The sequence below is a fragment of the Pteronotus mesoamericanus genome, unplaced genomic scaffold, assembly GCF_021234165.1.
Source record: "Pteronotus mesoamericanus isolate MK-2021 breed Mesoamerican mustached bat unplaced genomic scaffold, CSHL_Meso_final scaffold_54, whole genome shotgun sequence".
NCBI classification, from domain to species: domain Eukaryota; kingdom Metazoa; phylum Chordata; class Mammalia; order Chiroptera; family Mormoopidae; genus Pteronotus; species Pteronotus mesoamericanus.
In genome coordinates, this window is record NW_026555321.1 from 30824231 (window position 1) to 30840319 (window position 16089).

General features: G+C 36.2%; 1 protein-coding gene across 1 annotated transcript in view; it reads right to left on the bottom strand.

Annotated features, from left to right (window-relative positions):
- The window catches only part of ATG7 (autophagy related 7), a 282375-nt gene that overhangs the window by 92450 nt on the left and 173836 nt on the right, over positions 1-16089 (bottom strand). The window contains exon 18 of the mRNA XM_054595174.1: positions 14539-14661. Within this exon, the coding sequence (XP_054451149.1) occupies positions 14539-14661 (123 nt within the window). The remainder of the gene's footprint in view (positions 1-14538; positions 14662-16089) is intronic.

A 16089-nucleotide genomic window follows, 5' to 3' on the forward strand; every position in this document is an offset into this window, starting at 1 on the left:
GGGAAATAACTATCACAAGAGTAGGTATGACAGTTACCTCTAGGGCTGTAACCAGAGAGCCAAACATGAAACAAATGAAAGGCAATGTTACATTTTTTGACCTGGGTGTTTTCATAATTATTCTTTAGATTTTATATAATATTTTATGTTTTCTTGTGCATATAGCTCATTTGGAAACATTAAGATATAAAAGGGGGCAAATTTTCTTTATCTTTACCATTTTTATTTTCCTAAAGCACTGTTTGGATCAAGGTATTCCTGTAATAATACAAACTGCTGCAGACATGCACGGTACTTTCAGACTTTAACTAACAGAATCTCATCTGTACCTTGCCCTCAACAGAAAGAAGTGAGTGAGAAACCATTCCTCAAAGGAGGTAGCTGCTTGCGTTAGAAGGACCAGCAGGAATACTGGGCAGACCCCGTGGAGAAGGAAACAGAGCTTGATCAGCATAAGGCTCAACTGAACAAAGTCTGGAGGTGGGAGAGGATGTAGCAGCAGAAGCATGCGCAGCCTAACTGAGAGAAAGGGGGCACACTAGAGAAAAGGCTATGTTTAGTTTTCCTTATGAGAAGTTAATTTCAGAACAGGTAACAATGATTTTGTCCTTTTGAAAGTCACAATTCAATCAAGAAGTTGAAATTGTTTCATATTAGGAAGTTTTATCCAGATTTATTTGAAAGTTAATGTGCATTCTTATACCTTGACTGGAATCAAATAGGTTTTTATAGGTTCTTCTACAACAAAACCACATGTTGCTAATCTCTTTTACACTCAAGTAATATCCTTTTAATGTGAATTACCATTTTAATGGTTAATGATTGTTGAAAAGTTCAATTCAAGACATTTTTGTTCAAAGGCCATCATAGGCCTTTGTTATACTTTCAAAGGTATACCAAGAAAGAATTTATTTTTAAAAAGCTATGGTAGTTTTCCACCTGGTTCATTTATATTTAACTTATGGAAACTAATGTTTGCATTATACTTCTAAATATCTCAAAGCACATTATAACACCGACACTGTGGGTATTATCCCATTTTACAGGTGAAGCCCAGGCAAGAGGAAGTGATGTAACTAAGTGGCAGGACCAGGGGCACTCAAAACCTATATTTGCGTTCCAAGAGAATACTGTTCCCAGGCCCATGATGCTGGAAGGGGGCTAGCCTTAATATTATTTCAGCCTAGCTTTCACGGTATTGAAAAATAGTTTTATTTCTACAGGTCATTGTTAAGAGAAAGGGGAAGAAGGGAGCAGAATATGAGTACACTAATCAGTATTTGGGTATAGAAATTCAAAATGGTTATTTCTAAAAAGTTGATACTGAAATGGTGCTTTAAGCTTTAATCCAATAATGAGCATACATTAGACAAAGGATAACACATAAATATTATATGCTTCTATCTTTTATGAAAATAAAATATTTAAAAATCTTTTAAAAGCCAAGTTTCTTTCCTTTTAATGAAATGGTAAGGAGAATTAGGTATGGCCTCTTCCAAGGAAGATTAAGGTAAAGTAAACATATAGGCCTTAAGTTTAGCAGCAAAATTAAAAACAAGCAAACAAACCCACAGCAGTTAATGATATTTATAATTAGGAACACAATGATTTTGTTCTGCAACAATAAGCTATAAATACTTCTACTTTAGCACTGATTTTTTTTGACCAGACAGCTGAATAAAAGGCAAGTGAAGACAAGCACTCAATTTCCTTTTGTAATTTAGGAAAAAGTAAAGGCCAGGAATAAAGAAGTTATCTCTTACCTGCTCTTTTCCCCATAGATAAGTCTAGAGATGGAATCATGACTGAATAAAAATTTCATTCTCACAGATATTAGAAGCTAATCTATCCTTAAAGGAGTAAGAAAGCACAGTGATGCTGGCTGACCAGTCCCCAGGATGGAACAGTGAAATAAGCCATGCAATGCAAGAATGCAGGTGTAAGGAAACACAAAAAGCAAAAGGGCTTTGTTAAATTGCTTAATCTGAAAGTAGAGGTACTCTCTATAAAGTAGGACACATTGAGGTTTACTTCATAAGCCTGGATATGTAGATGAACACTGAGCCCAGCTAAGTTTAACAATGTCCAGTCAACTTAGCAAATTGATTCACTTCTCTGAGTCTTGACAGCCTCATCCATAAAAGGGGGTTGTAGCCACCTGATGAGATTGTTGTGGGCATCCAAAGGCTAGGTACGAAAGTTTCACAGAAATCACAGATAATGTAATCAATATTGGCTGCTATACCCCTCCTGGTACTTTTCATCAGAGATCTTGGATGCTTCCATGCCACGGGCCATTCTGGAATGCCTTCTCTCCTTCTCCTCTCCTATCCTTGGGAGTTTCAACCTTGGAGGTCCAGCTCAAAATCCAACTCTTGCCTGGAACCCTCTCTCTGCATCTGATGTTCCTAAAATCCTGCAGGACTCACTGTACCATGCGTTCAGCTCTCTGTACACACCCATTGCCCTGTAGTCTCAGTAACTTTTCTGTCCTACTCCCCTGATTATGCCATGTCTCTCTCCTGAAGACCTGGCTTGTGCCTCTGTGAATCCCCATACCACCATGAACTTGGCAAGGGGTTAATAAGTACTTATGGACTGATAGAAGTTATGATTAAACCTGACAATATTTAATTTTAAAAAATATACACCTCAGCCCTGGCCAGGTGGCTCAGTTGGTTGGAGCACCATCCCATGCACCAAAAAGTTGCAGGTTCAATTCCGGTCAGGACACATACTTAGGTTGCTGGTTTGATCCCCAGTCAGGGTGCATATGGGAGGTAACTGATCAATGTTTCTCTCTCATATCAATGTTTCTCTCTCTCTCCCTCCTTCTCTCTCTAAAGTCAATAAGTGTATCCCTGGGTAAGGATTAAAATAAATAAGTAAATACATGGATCTTAGAATATTTCATATTCTCTTTCCTCCCTGCTCTCCCACAGCTAATTGAGAAACAAGATGAAGCAACACTAAGGTTTCAGAACCAAAAAATCAATTTAATTTTACAGTATAAAAACATGGACAACCCCCAAATTCAACACATGGCAGCTGTTCTGTTTGCAAGTGAGAAGGGTCAGCTGTAAAAATACAGCCCCTAGAATAATGGTCACAAGACAAACTGCAAGAACACCTCCCTGGGACCCTCCACTGCTGACGCAGTCAGGAAATCAGGGCCAGCGGCTCCCACTTCCTAATCCCCACTATCTCTCACACAGACTAGATCTCAGGAAAACCTCTCCTACCCAACAAAAGGCAGTACTTTATCTTACTGTTTTTCTAATTCAAAGGCATACACAACTGCCAGTCAGAGCTTCTGACAAATGAAAAAAAACCAAAAACAACAACTTGATGGTTTAGTTGTTCAATGTAACCTCAATATCAACAATGTTTATTTCTGTTAAGCTCCTCAAAATATGGAAAATAGCCTTCACAGTCCCATTCTTACCTCCTCAAAAGCCTCAGGCACAGGAACCACTGCTCAGGGCTGGAAGAGACCTGCATGGGACAGCAGGATCCCTGGGGTACACTGCCTAATACAATAACAAAGTCTCCCTATTTAGAGAGGAGGGTGTCAAGAGCTTAATAGATATGCCCAGATTTATATACCAAGTGACTGATGCTTAATTATTATTTTAAAAAGCTTCATAAGTATAAAGTTGCAAACTGGAGGAAAAAGAAAACAATGATTTCAAAGGTGCCTTTAAAATCCTGTGTACTACTGGGAAAATTTGAATATATACTGGATTTTAGGTGATATGGAATTATTGTTTGTTGTTCAGTGATGCCAGTGGTATTGTTTACATAGAAAAATGTCTGTATTCTTGGCAGTCTTACGCTATTTTACATTTACACTTTGTACATTTTATAAATATTCTTTGGTATCCATCATATCTCGCTGCCATTACTAGAAAATTTAGATTTAGGTGTCAATGTATATGAAACTTACTTTCAAATGGTTCAGGAAAACGTGTGTGTGCATGTGATGTGGTGTGTGTATGCTCATATTGTGTGTGTGTGTATGTGTAAGAGAGAGAAAGAGAAGCTAGTGACAAAGTGCTAATTGTTGAACCCAGGTAGAAGGTACATGGGGAATTTATTGTACTTTTAAAAAAACTTTTTGAATATTTAAGAATTTCAAAATAAAGGGTCTTGGGAAAAAACAAAACCCTGTGGTAAAGAGAGAAATTAAAAAATATTCAAATCCAGGCTGGGGTATGGATCTTTGAAACACGTGCTTCCGCTTATAATGATAGATACCAAAGCACTCTCAACTTTTCCTAATAACTCCATCAGAGTCTCTGTGGCCAGAACTGACATTTTGACTTTCTCCTTCCAGAAAGCTTACCAGGGAGGTGGCCAGTGGGCCCCCCTTCCATATTCTTCCTTCTTCCTCAGTGTTCCCAGTACTTACTGGTTACCCATAGTATGAGAAAGGGTTAAATGGTGAGCAGAGACTAAGGCCTTGAACATTGAGGGACAATAAAAATGGTAGAAATTATTGTCACCTCTACAACAATAAGTTAACATACACTGACAGTCTGTCACAGACAGAAGAATCATCACTACCCTCAGGGCCAGAGAGAGACAACAAAAGGAGGAGGAAGCACAAAGAATCCCAACATGTACATTAGGGCTACGCACTTTCTTTACTTCCTTAAAAAAAAAAAAAAAAGAGTCTTCATTGAGATATAATTCACATACCTTACAATTTACCCATTTAAAGTGTATATAATTCATGATTTTAGTATGTTCACAGTTGTACAACCATTACCACAAGCCAAGATTTGAATGTTTCATCAGCTCAAAAAGAGACTCTTAACCATAAGCGGTCACTCCTCACTTTCCCCCAGTCTCCCACCCCACACTCCCTGGCAACCATTCATCTGCTTTCTGACTCTATGGATTTTAAAATTCTCAGTATTTCTTATATACGAAATCCTATAATATGTGGCCTTTTATCACTGGCTTCTTTCAATTAGCAGGGTTCATTTACCTTGCAGCATGTCAGTAATTATTTCTTTTTTTATTGGCAAATAATATCCCTCTATTTTCTAATAGTTGATTTCTTTACCAGTTGATGGACCTCTGGGCTGTTTATACTTTTTGATTATTATGAATAAACAATACTGTTATGGACATCGGTCTACAAATTTTTGAATGGACATGTGTTTTCATTTTGCGCGGTTATATATATAGGAGTAAAATTTCTGAGCCACATGGTAACTCTGTGTTCAACTTTTTAAAGAACTGCCAGACTGCTTTCTGAAGTGGCTACGCCATTTTATATTCTCACCAACATTGTATGAGGGTTCCAGCTTCTCTACATACTCTTCAACATTTATTTATCATCTGTTTCCTTGATTACAGTCATCTTAGTGGGTATGAAGTGGTACCTCACAGGGGTTTTGATTTGATTTCCCTGATGGCTAATGACATTGAGCATCTTTTCATGTACTTATTGGACATTTATATAACTTTTTGAGAAATGTCTATTTAAATCCATTGCCCATTTTTAAATTGAGTTATGTTTTTTCATTGTTGAATTGTAACAGTTCCCAGTACATTGTGAATACCAGTTCCTTATTAATACAAAATTTTCAAAAAACTATTTTAAGCACAAAGTTTTTGATGTAGTTCAATTTATCTGCCTTTTCTTTTGAAAGATGATTTCTTATTTAATGTTCACAGTAATTGTGAGAAGTAGGAATTAATTGATTCCATTCTACAATGAAGAAAATGAAGCTCAATGAAATTAAGGAAATGGCCCAACGTCTCACACAAGGCCACCGCACAGAGTCCTGCACCGCACAACCCACACATTTGAACACAGCAGTCTCGGCCATTTGTTGGAGCAGGGATATGAACTCAGGCCTTCCGATCAGGCCAGAGTTCGGGCTACTCATTCACTCTGTGTGCTAGAGTGTATTATGGCTGATTTTTAAAGAAATTCGTCGTTTACTACACATTCAACATTCTACGGATACTGCCATTACTTAAAACAAGGGGGCTTTGGCACTCATCTTTATGAACATACTCAATTACGGTGAGGTGAGACTTGAGTTTATGAAGAAGCCAAAAGTCCTGGGTGCCAAGTCTGGAGAATGAGGTCAGCTGGCAGGATGACACTATTTTGGATTTATACACATTGCTACACACACCAACCAATACACAGTATGAGAAATGTTCTTTTAAGGCTCAAAGTAGTTCTAAATCTCAAAAGAATGTGACCAAAAATGTTTCTGGTAATGGCAGCCAGATATGATAGATACCAAAGAATATTTATAAAATGTACAAAAAGTAATCACTCTGATACATTTTAACTTTTTTTAAAAGAGATTTTATTTATTTATTTCTAGAGAGAGGGGAAGGGAGGGAGAAAAGAGGGAGAGAAACTTGGATGTGCAAGAGAAACATAAATCAGTTATTGCCTCTCACATACCCCCAATCGAGGACCTGGCCCCAGGCATGTGCCCTGATCAAAATCTAACCCATGACCTTTCCCTTTGCGAGACAATGCCCAACCCACTAAGCCACACCAGTCAGGGCCATTTTAAAACATTTTTTGATATAAGAATTAGCCATCTTTTTACTTTTTGGTCATTGTGGCTAAATTATTAGAGCTAAATCACTGAATTATTAGAGCTAAAAAGGATTTCACATATGGTTCAATCCCTTTATTATAAGTGGGGAAATTGATACACAAAATGTTTAAGTTATTCACCCAAGGACTCATGAGAACACTAGCAGAACAAGAACTAAAATTGAAGGAGAAAACAGTTCCCATGTTGTATTTCTTAATATTTCTGTTTTAACGCTGCTTTTAGCATTTATGATTCTCCCCTTCTCTCTCCCATAGACCTCCAAGTGGATTATACCATCCAAGACTCCTTAAGGGTGGGGAACTCTGCCCAGACGTTAATGCTTATCCTCCAACTGGAATCCTTCCCTAATACCAACTTACCAAAACATGTCAAATCCATGTAGATAACTCTGACAGCAAATAAAAGGGACTCATTTTATAAAGTGAGTTCTTCAGGGGTATAGCCAAAACTTATTTCAAAAACTAGTCTGTAGTTCCCAGTCTAAGAATTAAATGGCTTTCTGCCTGTACCTGCCTTTCCCCCCTCAATTAGGAGAGAAGGCCAAGGCTGTGTCTTGACTGATTGCTTCATAAGGAAAAATCAAGGGAAGATACAGTCTGAGGATGGGCCAGTGCAGGCTGGACAGGGGCTAGCAGAAGGCTCTGGGAAAAGAGAACTGGATTCATGAGCAGGCCAGGTCAGTCCCCAGAGCAATTCTTCTCCATTGGAAACAGGTCTAAGTGCTGACACGGGGTTTCCCACAGCTTCTACTGGCCTCCAAAGGCTATTTGTCATCAGAGGCTCTTGATGAAGCTGTGCATAAATATCTGACTGTTGTTAAATACAAAACAAAACAAAACAAATAATCCACAGGAACCAAATCAAAACCAGCTGTGAGTGGGAGAGGCCAAAAACTCAGTGTAAGTGCAAAAGGCCCAGCAGAAACATTTGTTAATTGAGCTATTTACTTTGCTGAATAGTAAACTGTCATGCCAATGAAGTCATATCACATGACTATAATGTTTTTCTTATGACTTTCCTGCTATGAGAAAAATGAACACTTTATTTTCTAAAATTCTGAAGTCTGTAGTAGATGAGTCAGAACTTGAGTTTTAATTCAGAACCAAGCCATTGGCTCAGCCCTGTTCATTTCTGCCCACCTGTTAATGATTTTACATCCCATGTTAAAGTTCGTGCTAAACTTTCTTTTTAAATGATCATTCTATTAATCCCTAACTCAACAATTATATTAAAAGAGTGTGGTAACTACAATCCTGAAAACATAACTATATGATACAATATCAAATATTGATAATATGGTCAAGGCAGGAGAAGGCAATGTAGCCTAAAATTAATCCTGAAATCATGGAACTTTGCAAACTGTCAAGAATGAGAATGAAATATTTTGGGAAGTTGGATTATGGGATTTTGGAATTTGAATTTCTAAGGATATATCAATATGGCTTTATTTATTCTCTTATGAATCAATCTTTTCTCTTTAGTTAGATGGAGCTTGAAAATTATTTGACATTTCCCACAGCACAACGCTGAAGTTGAACGCACAGCTGGAATGAAGTAAGTACAGGTGTACTGCTACTTAGTTAATAAATAACCCTAAAAAAAGACAAGTCACAACAAATTTCATGAAAAGATGGCTAAGTCATTCCCATGTTTGACTTAGACTGAGTCCTTCTTCAACAAATTCAGCAATTTGAAGAGCATTTGGTGCATACTTCACCAGCTCCACAACTTGGACATCTTGTCCTTCAACTTTAAGGCTATTTGTTTGGTTCCAACTGGGATAAACAGATGTCTAGGAGCAACAGGGAACTGGGCTCAGTCTCCATATATCCAAGCCCATTCTTCCTAAGGGTTTTGAAAGTAATGGTTAGAACTTCATACAGAATTCCCTATTCAGATGGCAACATTTTAAGAGAGTAAAAAGGTGCGTGGGCCTTTTCCTCTGTGAGGCTTTGTAATACTTCAACGGGTAGAATATAACTATAATTTGGCAGCTAAATGGACTATAGACAAAGAGGTCTCTGTCCAAGGCCTGTACTTTATGAAATATAACATTAGAGAAAACATTTATGAGGTGAGTACTTTTAATTTTTAATCTACAATTCAAGATAAATATCTACCACACTATTTCTCATTAAAATATTTTTATTGCCTCTTAGCTTGGCAGCTTCTCCTCATTTCACTAAATGAAGCAGGATACTTTTCCTTTGTCTGCAAAATCAATCTACCAGTTCTGTTCTGTTTTTTTTTTTTTTTTTTCTAAGCTCTATCTCCATCCTATCTCTAAACCATCCATTTTCTCTCATTCATTCCATTACCTCAAAATCATCATTTCCCAAAACAAACTCATCTTTGTAAGTCTGGCAACCCCGTCCACCACATTTCCAGTCCCCACTTTGCACCTTGCACTTCAAGCCCTCCTGCAACACAAACCAACCTGATTATTTGTCTGTTAATCTCAACAGCAGTGTTGTACTAGTAACCTAGACTGAAATAATGGGAATTGTTTTTGGATAATGGAAGGGAGATGGGTGCAAAAAACTGGGTTGCATAGATCTGGATGACTCTGTCTTAAATATATCTTCCAAGCTTTGGCTGGGTAGCTCAGTTGGTTGGAGCATAGACCTGATATACCGAAGTATCAGGTTCAATCCCCAGACAGAGAACAAACAAGAATTAACCAATGAATGCATAAATAAGTAGAACAACAAATCAATGTCTCTCTCTCTCTCTCTCTCAAAAATAAATAAATAAATAAATAAATAGAAAAATTATCTTGTAATCCATTATCTCTTTGCCCCTTTCTATGAAAATAAGTAGATTTGTAGTCTCTAGTAGGATCAGCTATGCATTGCTCAATAAAGGGGCTGTAATTTGGGAGACAGACCACAAGCATTAAAGAATATGAGAAAGTTTAATAGCATCAAAAGTTTTTCTCTTTTTACTAAAAGAGAATTATCTTGCCATAACATGGCTGAACCTTGAAGACATCATGCTAAGTTAAAGATGCCAAATACAAATGGCCACATATTGTGAGGTTCCATTTACATGACACGTCCAGAATAAGCAAGTCTATAGAAACAAAAAAGTAGAGTAGTGGTTGCCAGGTCCAGAAAGAGAGGGAATGGGGAGTGACTGCTTAATGGGCACAGAGTTTCTTTGGGGTGTGATGAAAATGCTCTAAACTTAATAGTAATAGTAGCACGACTCTGTGAATAAACTAAAAAAATCTACTGAAGTGTACATTTTAATAGGGTGAATTTCATAGTATGTGAATTATAACTCAATAAAGCTGTTATTTAAAAAAAAAAAAACCTTATCTTATTTCAGGAAACTCTGGCTCCAGCTGCATGCTTATGATTATGAGTAACACACTAAAGACTTGGCCTCTGAGACTTCTTTTATTTAGCCTAGAATGCCCTCTCCTACTTCCCTACTCTTTCCCTGCCCAAATCCAACTTTTATTTTTAAAGATAGCCTACTTATCCTTTTAAACTAACTGGTGATGGATATTAACTACACTTACTGTGGTAATCATTTTGTGATATGTACAAATAGCAAATCATTATACTGAACACCTGAAATTAATACGTTATGTTAATTATACCTCAATTAAAATAATTAATTAACTAATTTTCAAAATTTAACTGGAATATTTGTTCCTTTCTGTGTGAAGCTTTCCTTGACATCCTTACTCCCCAAAGCAGGCGTAAATGCTCTCTCATCACTTAATTTATAAGTGACTAAAACATTTTTAATGGTATTAGAGTGCCCTATTTATGTGTCTGTTTCTCACACTAGACCATGAGTTCATCCCATTAACTTCTATAATCATTCACTAGCATAGTGCTCTGCTATCAGAATTTCAAAAGATGTTCAGTAATTCTTTTTTAAAAACAGTATCTGTACAAATATATATTTTATAAATAATGTATAAAATAATTGTCACATATACTTATCTGGTTGAATCTTTTGCGGTTCTCATGCTGATGCATGAAAACAGCGTAAGATGAAAATTAACTAGGTGCTTTTCAGCGTGTTGCTAGAATAAATAAGTTGGGACCTTTCTATATGAGATGCAGAATTTTGTATTTTTATTATTGAACATTTACAAATGCACTGGAAATCAAAACACTACACAGATACATGTATATTTTTTGACAAACATTTATTTATATGCACACAAATATTTTTCACAGTAATGTAAATTAATGTGGATAGGATAATGACTTTTGTTGTTATGAGGTTCTCTGGTGAGCATTATCTTAAGACACAATCCTATTAAGAGTTTTTTAAGAAAAGTGATGATCCTTTTCTAAGATAGGGGCTGCAAATACCAATACCTCTAAGGATCATCAACTGAAAAGCATCATCTAAATGGAGAACATCACCTAAAGAATACTTTTGGGAACAAGAATAGGGAGCCAGAAATAAACCCACACCTATATGGTCAATTAATCTATAACAAAGAGATGAGTACACACAATGGAGTAAAGAAAGTCAATTCAATAAATAGTATTGTGAAAACTGGACAGATATATACAAAAAAATGACACTATGCCACTTTCTTACACCATATACAAGAAAAAACTCAAAATAGATTAAAGACTTAAATGTAAAATGCAAAAGCATAAAACATAGGCAGTAAAATCTCTGAAATTTTTCTTAGCAATATATTTTCTCATCTCTTCGGGTAAGGGAAACAAAAGAAAAAGTTAAAAAATGAGACTACATCAAACTAGAAAAGACAACCTACTAAATGGGAGGTGATATTCACCAATGAGACACCAGGTAAGGGGTTAATATCCACAATTTATAAAGATCACATACAACTCAACACCAGAAACAAACAAACAAAAAACCCAACCCCCAAATAATCCAATTAAAAAATGGGGAGAGGCCCTAAATAGACACTTCTCCAAAGAGGACATTCAGATAACCAATAGACAAGAAAAGATGTTCACCATCCCTAATCATCAGAGAAATGCAAATGAAAACCACGAGATACCACCTCATACCTATCAGAATGACTATCATCAATAAATCAACAAACAAGTGCTGGCAAGGACGTGGAGAATAGGGAACCCTCACGCACTGTTTGCAGGAATGAAGACTGGTGCAGCCACTGTGGGAAATAGTATGGAGTTTCCTCAAAAAATCAAATGAGAACTACATTATGACTCAGCAATTCCACTTCAGGAAATATAGCCAAAGAAACCCAAAACACTAATTCAAAAGAATATATGCACCTCTATGTTGATTATAGAGCTATTTACAATACCCAAGATACAGAAGCAATCCATAGATGAGTGAATGAATAAAGGAGATGTGGTGCATATATACAATGGAATATTACTCAGTCATAAAAAAGAGTAAAATCTTACCATGTGTGGTGACATGGATGAACCTAGAGGGTATAATGCTAAGTGAAACAAGTCAGACAGAGAAAGACAAATACCATATGATTTCACTTATATGTAGAATCTAAAGAACAAAATAAACAAATAAAACGGACACAGACTCATAGGTGCATAGAAAAAACTACGCATTGCCAGGTGGAAGAGGGGTTAGGGGGCTAGGTAAAAAAGGTGAAGGGATTAAGAAGTATAAATTGGTAATTACAAAAGACTCATGGGGATGTAAAGTACAGCGTAAGGAATGTAGTCAATAATATTCTAATAACTATGTATGGTGCCAGGTGGGTACTAAATTATCAGAGGGATCAGTTAATAAATTATTTAATTATGCTATACACCTGAAACTAATATAAAATAATATTGGATGTCAACTGTAACTGAAAAATAAAAAATAAATACATAAGTAATATGTTAAAAAAAAAAAGAATACTTTTGGGCGAGAAACTAAACACAGTGTTTGTCTCCACTAAGAAAACTGGGTGGTAAGGAAAAGGTGTAGAAGATTTCCTTTCCACACAGAATATTTTTATACCTTTAAATTTCATATCAAGTAAATATATTATTTATCGATACAATTTGCTTCTTGGCTCCAGATAACCATCACTATTTAGGAATGCAGGCCTGGCATTGCCAGGTCTGATTTTTCAAAGCAGTTATAAATGGGAAAATTCTGATTTTTATGTAAAACTCATAATTTTAAAATGCTGGCTTTATTCAGAATTTAACACACAGGGCATGCCAAAGAAAACACACCTGCAAGCCATATCTGGCCCATATGCCAACAAGTTTACCATCTCTAATCAAAAATTTGATATGTGGCTTATGATTCCAAAACTATAAATATAATTTAATTGAGGAATACTTAAAAAAGAAACAAACAACTCAGACTGCGGATGAAACGATGCCCCCTGCTGCCCCACATCGCTTTAGTCATTGTGGCTCTCTTAAACTTCCAGGGTCTTTTAAAAGGCTGTTAACGTTTGACAAACTAAAATGCAAAACAAGCCAGGTTTAATCAAGAAATGTGCCCATTATTTTAACATCTGCTCTGTTTTAAAGAGAGAAATATGGGGTCAATTTCAAGTTTCAATTCTTCTAACCAACTAAAGTATGTGAATTATTTCTAGCTGGGTGGAAAAATTCCCCCAACTAACTAGCCAAATGATTACATGCTTGAAAAGACATATGTTATTTTTCCCTTGTCATCAGGCAGTATACTGCTGCTGAAAAGACAAAACGGTGGCTAGGATCAACATAAAGCTCTGAACCCTCTCTGTGAACCCAAAGTTCTGGGGAAAATCAGAAAGTCTCTTAAAGTCCTGCAGAGATGCCATTCATCTTCTGAAACTAAGAGAATCTATGTGGGTCTAACTTCTGGTCATCAGTGGAAGACTATATTGGTTGAATGCCCAGGATATCAAAGCCAAAGAAAGTTAAAGAAGAACCAGTTTCAGTTGTAAGTCTAGCACTAGGGGTACACTGTCTTGGTGCTCTGGTATGCTTAAAATTCTCACCCCAGTCTGCTGAAAGCTTCAGAGGATGTGACTCTGGTTATTTCCACATGGTTTTCCTATGCTCACAGCTATCTCCAATCTCCCAAACAACAGCCTTTTCACCACTAGCTGAACAGTACTGGGCCTGCCCATATACTCACCGACCCCTGGAACCTCCCCCAAAGGTGAGAATATACACCCCCATGAAGGGGTGGGGTGGGAGGTAATCAATAAATCAGATGATAGGACCACTGGCAATTTGCAGGACACAGGCACTTAAAGTTTTTGTTATGTACCTTCTGGAAATGCTATGATAGACCACATTTTTCCTTAGAGCTTTTTCACCTAAGCAACTGGGTAGAAAGATGTTGATTTAATTTCATTCGGTCTTTTTGAGGGACTGACCATTTTGCCAAGTGACACAAATAGCGACACACCGCATTTGGCATACCTTTTCCTAAGAACAGTGAAGCATTTGGAAAAACAAAATAACTTTCTTTTTTAAATCTAAGTCTTTAAAAAATACATAATTGTAGTGACCCAGGAAATTAAGATCTGCAAAATATTCAAATTGACAAGCGAAATATAACCCTTTTAGGTTGTAACTGAGGAAGCCATTTCATGGTGGTGTCCAATGGCCTAAGAAGACTGATCAAAAAATTAAAAAAAAAAAAAAAAAAAGCCAAGCATGTTGTCATTGAAGAACAGTGCCAGAGTCCAATGTCTTCCCTGAATTACATTATGATTTATGGACATTACAGCCAACTCTCCAATAGCAACAGGCATGCTGTTTTTCAGTAAGAAACAGAGATACTTGGGAATCAATAACCTGTACTTCCTTTATCAGCAATTTTTTGCATTTGATACCTACTATGCGACAACCTGCACACATCAGCATCCTGCAATTGTAAGTTTGTTCTAAGAGGAAAAAATCGTAATTAATTGCCTTCTTTTTCTATAAATCTGAATATTAAATAGATTTCAAATACATCAGTTCTCAGTACATAAAGCTTGTTTTACTCTTACCTCAGCAGCTTGGGTCTCTTGATGCAGCAATGTAAGACCAGTCAAGTCTTCTAAGAAGGAATGTGAAGAATTAAATACCTTCACTAGGAAATGAAATCCTTCTCGTTCATATTGATCAAGAACCTGTAAAACATTTACATTTTTTAAAAAGGGGCTGTAGGTTTCAAATACATATTAAAAGATTTTCACTTTTAATAAGCACCTGTTAAAAATGAAAAACAAACAAACAAACTAGTGTTAAATATGGGGATAATCAATCTCTGGAGCAAAAAACTAGGAGAGCTTAGTATTTATCACTTTTTTCTTTCTTAGAAAGAATGACAATATTATCTTCCATTTTCTAAAAAAGATTTTATTTATTTACTTTTAGAAAAAGGGGAAAGGAGGGAGAAGAGAGAGAGAGAGAGAAACATCAATGTGTGGTTGCCTCTCGCACACCCCTTATTAGGGATGTGGCCTACAACCCAGGCATGTGCCCTGATTGGGAATGAAGTCAAATGGAACCAAGAAACTTTCGGTTCACAGGCCAGCACTCGATACTTTGAGCCACATCAGCAAGGGCTTTCTTTCAATTTGAATGACAATTTTCTCAAATAAAATAAGTTACATGCAAATTCACTAAAAATTCGGGAAGAGTTTGGGGTTACTGACTTTACAGTTCAGTTGTTAGGAAAAAATAACAAGTAAGAGAAGAGCCAAGAAAAATTTTTTTACAAGGATAAAGGGAAAGGGAGGACAGAAGGATGGGAAATGTGACCTACTGGCTAGACAATTGTATTAAAAATAATTTTTAAAAAATGTAAAACTAAATTTCACCCAGTGCATCACAAAAGAAGAGATCCAAATGGCCAAGAAGTTATCAGGAAAATAATAACTTAAATCATAGTGAAATACTTCTTTATACCTACCAGAATGGCTAAAATGAGAAAGACAGAAAATACCAAGTACTGGTAAAGATATGGAACAGCCAGCATTCTCAGAGGCATGCAAAATGAGGTAACAAGTTTAGAGGCTTAACACTTATATGCTTTATGATCAATAATATGTTGGGTATATATATCTATATCTATATGTATGGGATATATATATATCTATATATGTATGTACATATCTATATCTATATGTATATATAGAGAGATATATATCTCTCTCTCCAAAAAAAAAAAAAAAATGTGCATCAGAAGACCCAAACAAAAGTGCCCACAGTAGCACTGTTCATGATAGCGCCCCCAAAAGAAACTGGTTTACTCATTTAGTGGAATACTATATGGAAATGAAAACAAAATACAATTACATGCAACAATATGGATAATTCTCATAATGTTAAACAAAAGGGAGAAGCAGTATGTATTGGGTTGGTAAAAAAGTTTGGTTACTTTTTCTGTATGATGGCTCTAGTAGTGCTTAGTTGTCTTTAACTTCATTCAAAACCATTTTGTTAGGTTGTATTATGAGAGCTGTCATACCAGCATTCATTTAAAAAAAAAAACTGATCAAAACTGGCAAATTTTTGTGCAGCCATTTTAATACTGAACGTGGATGAAGATATGC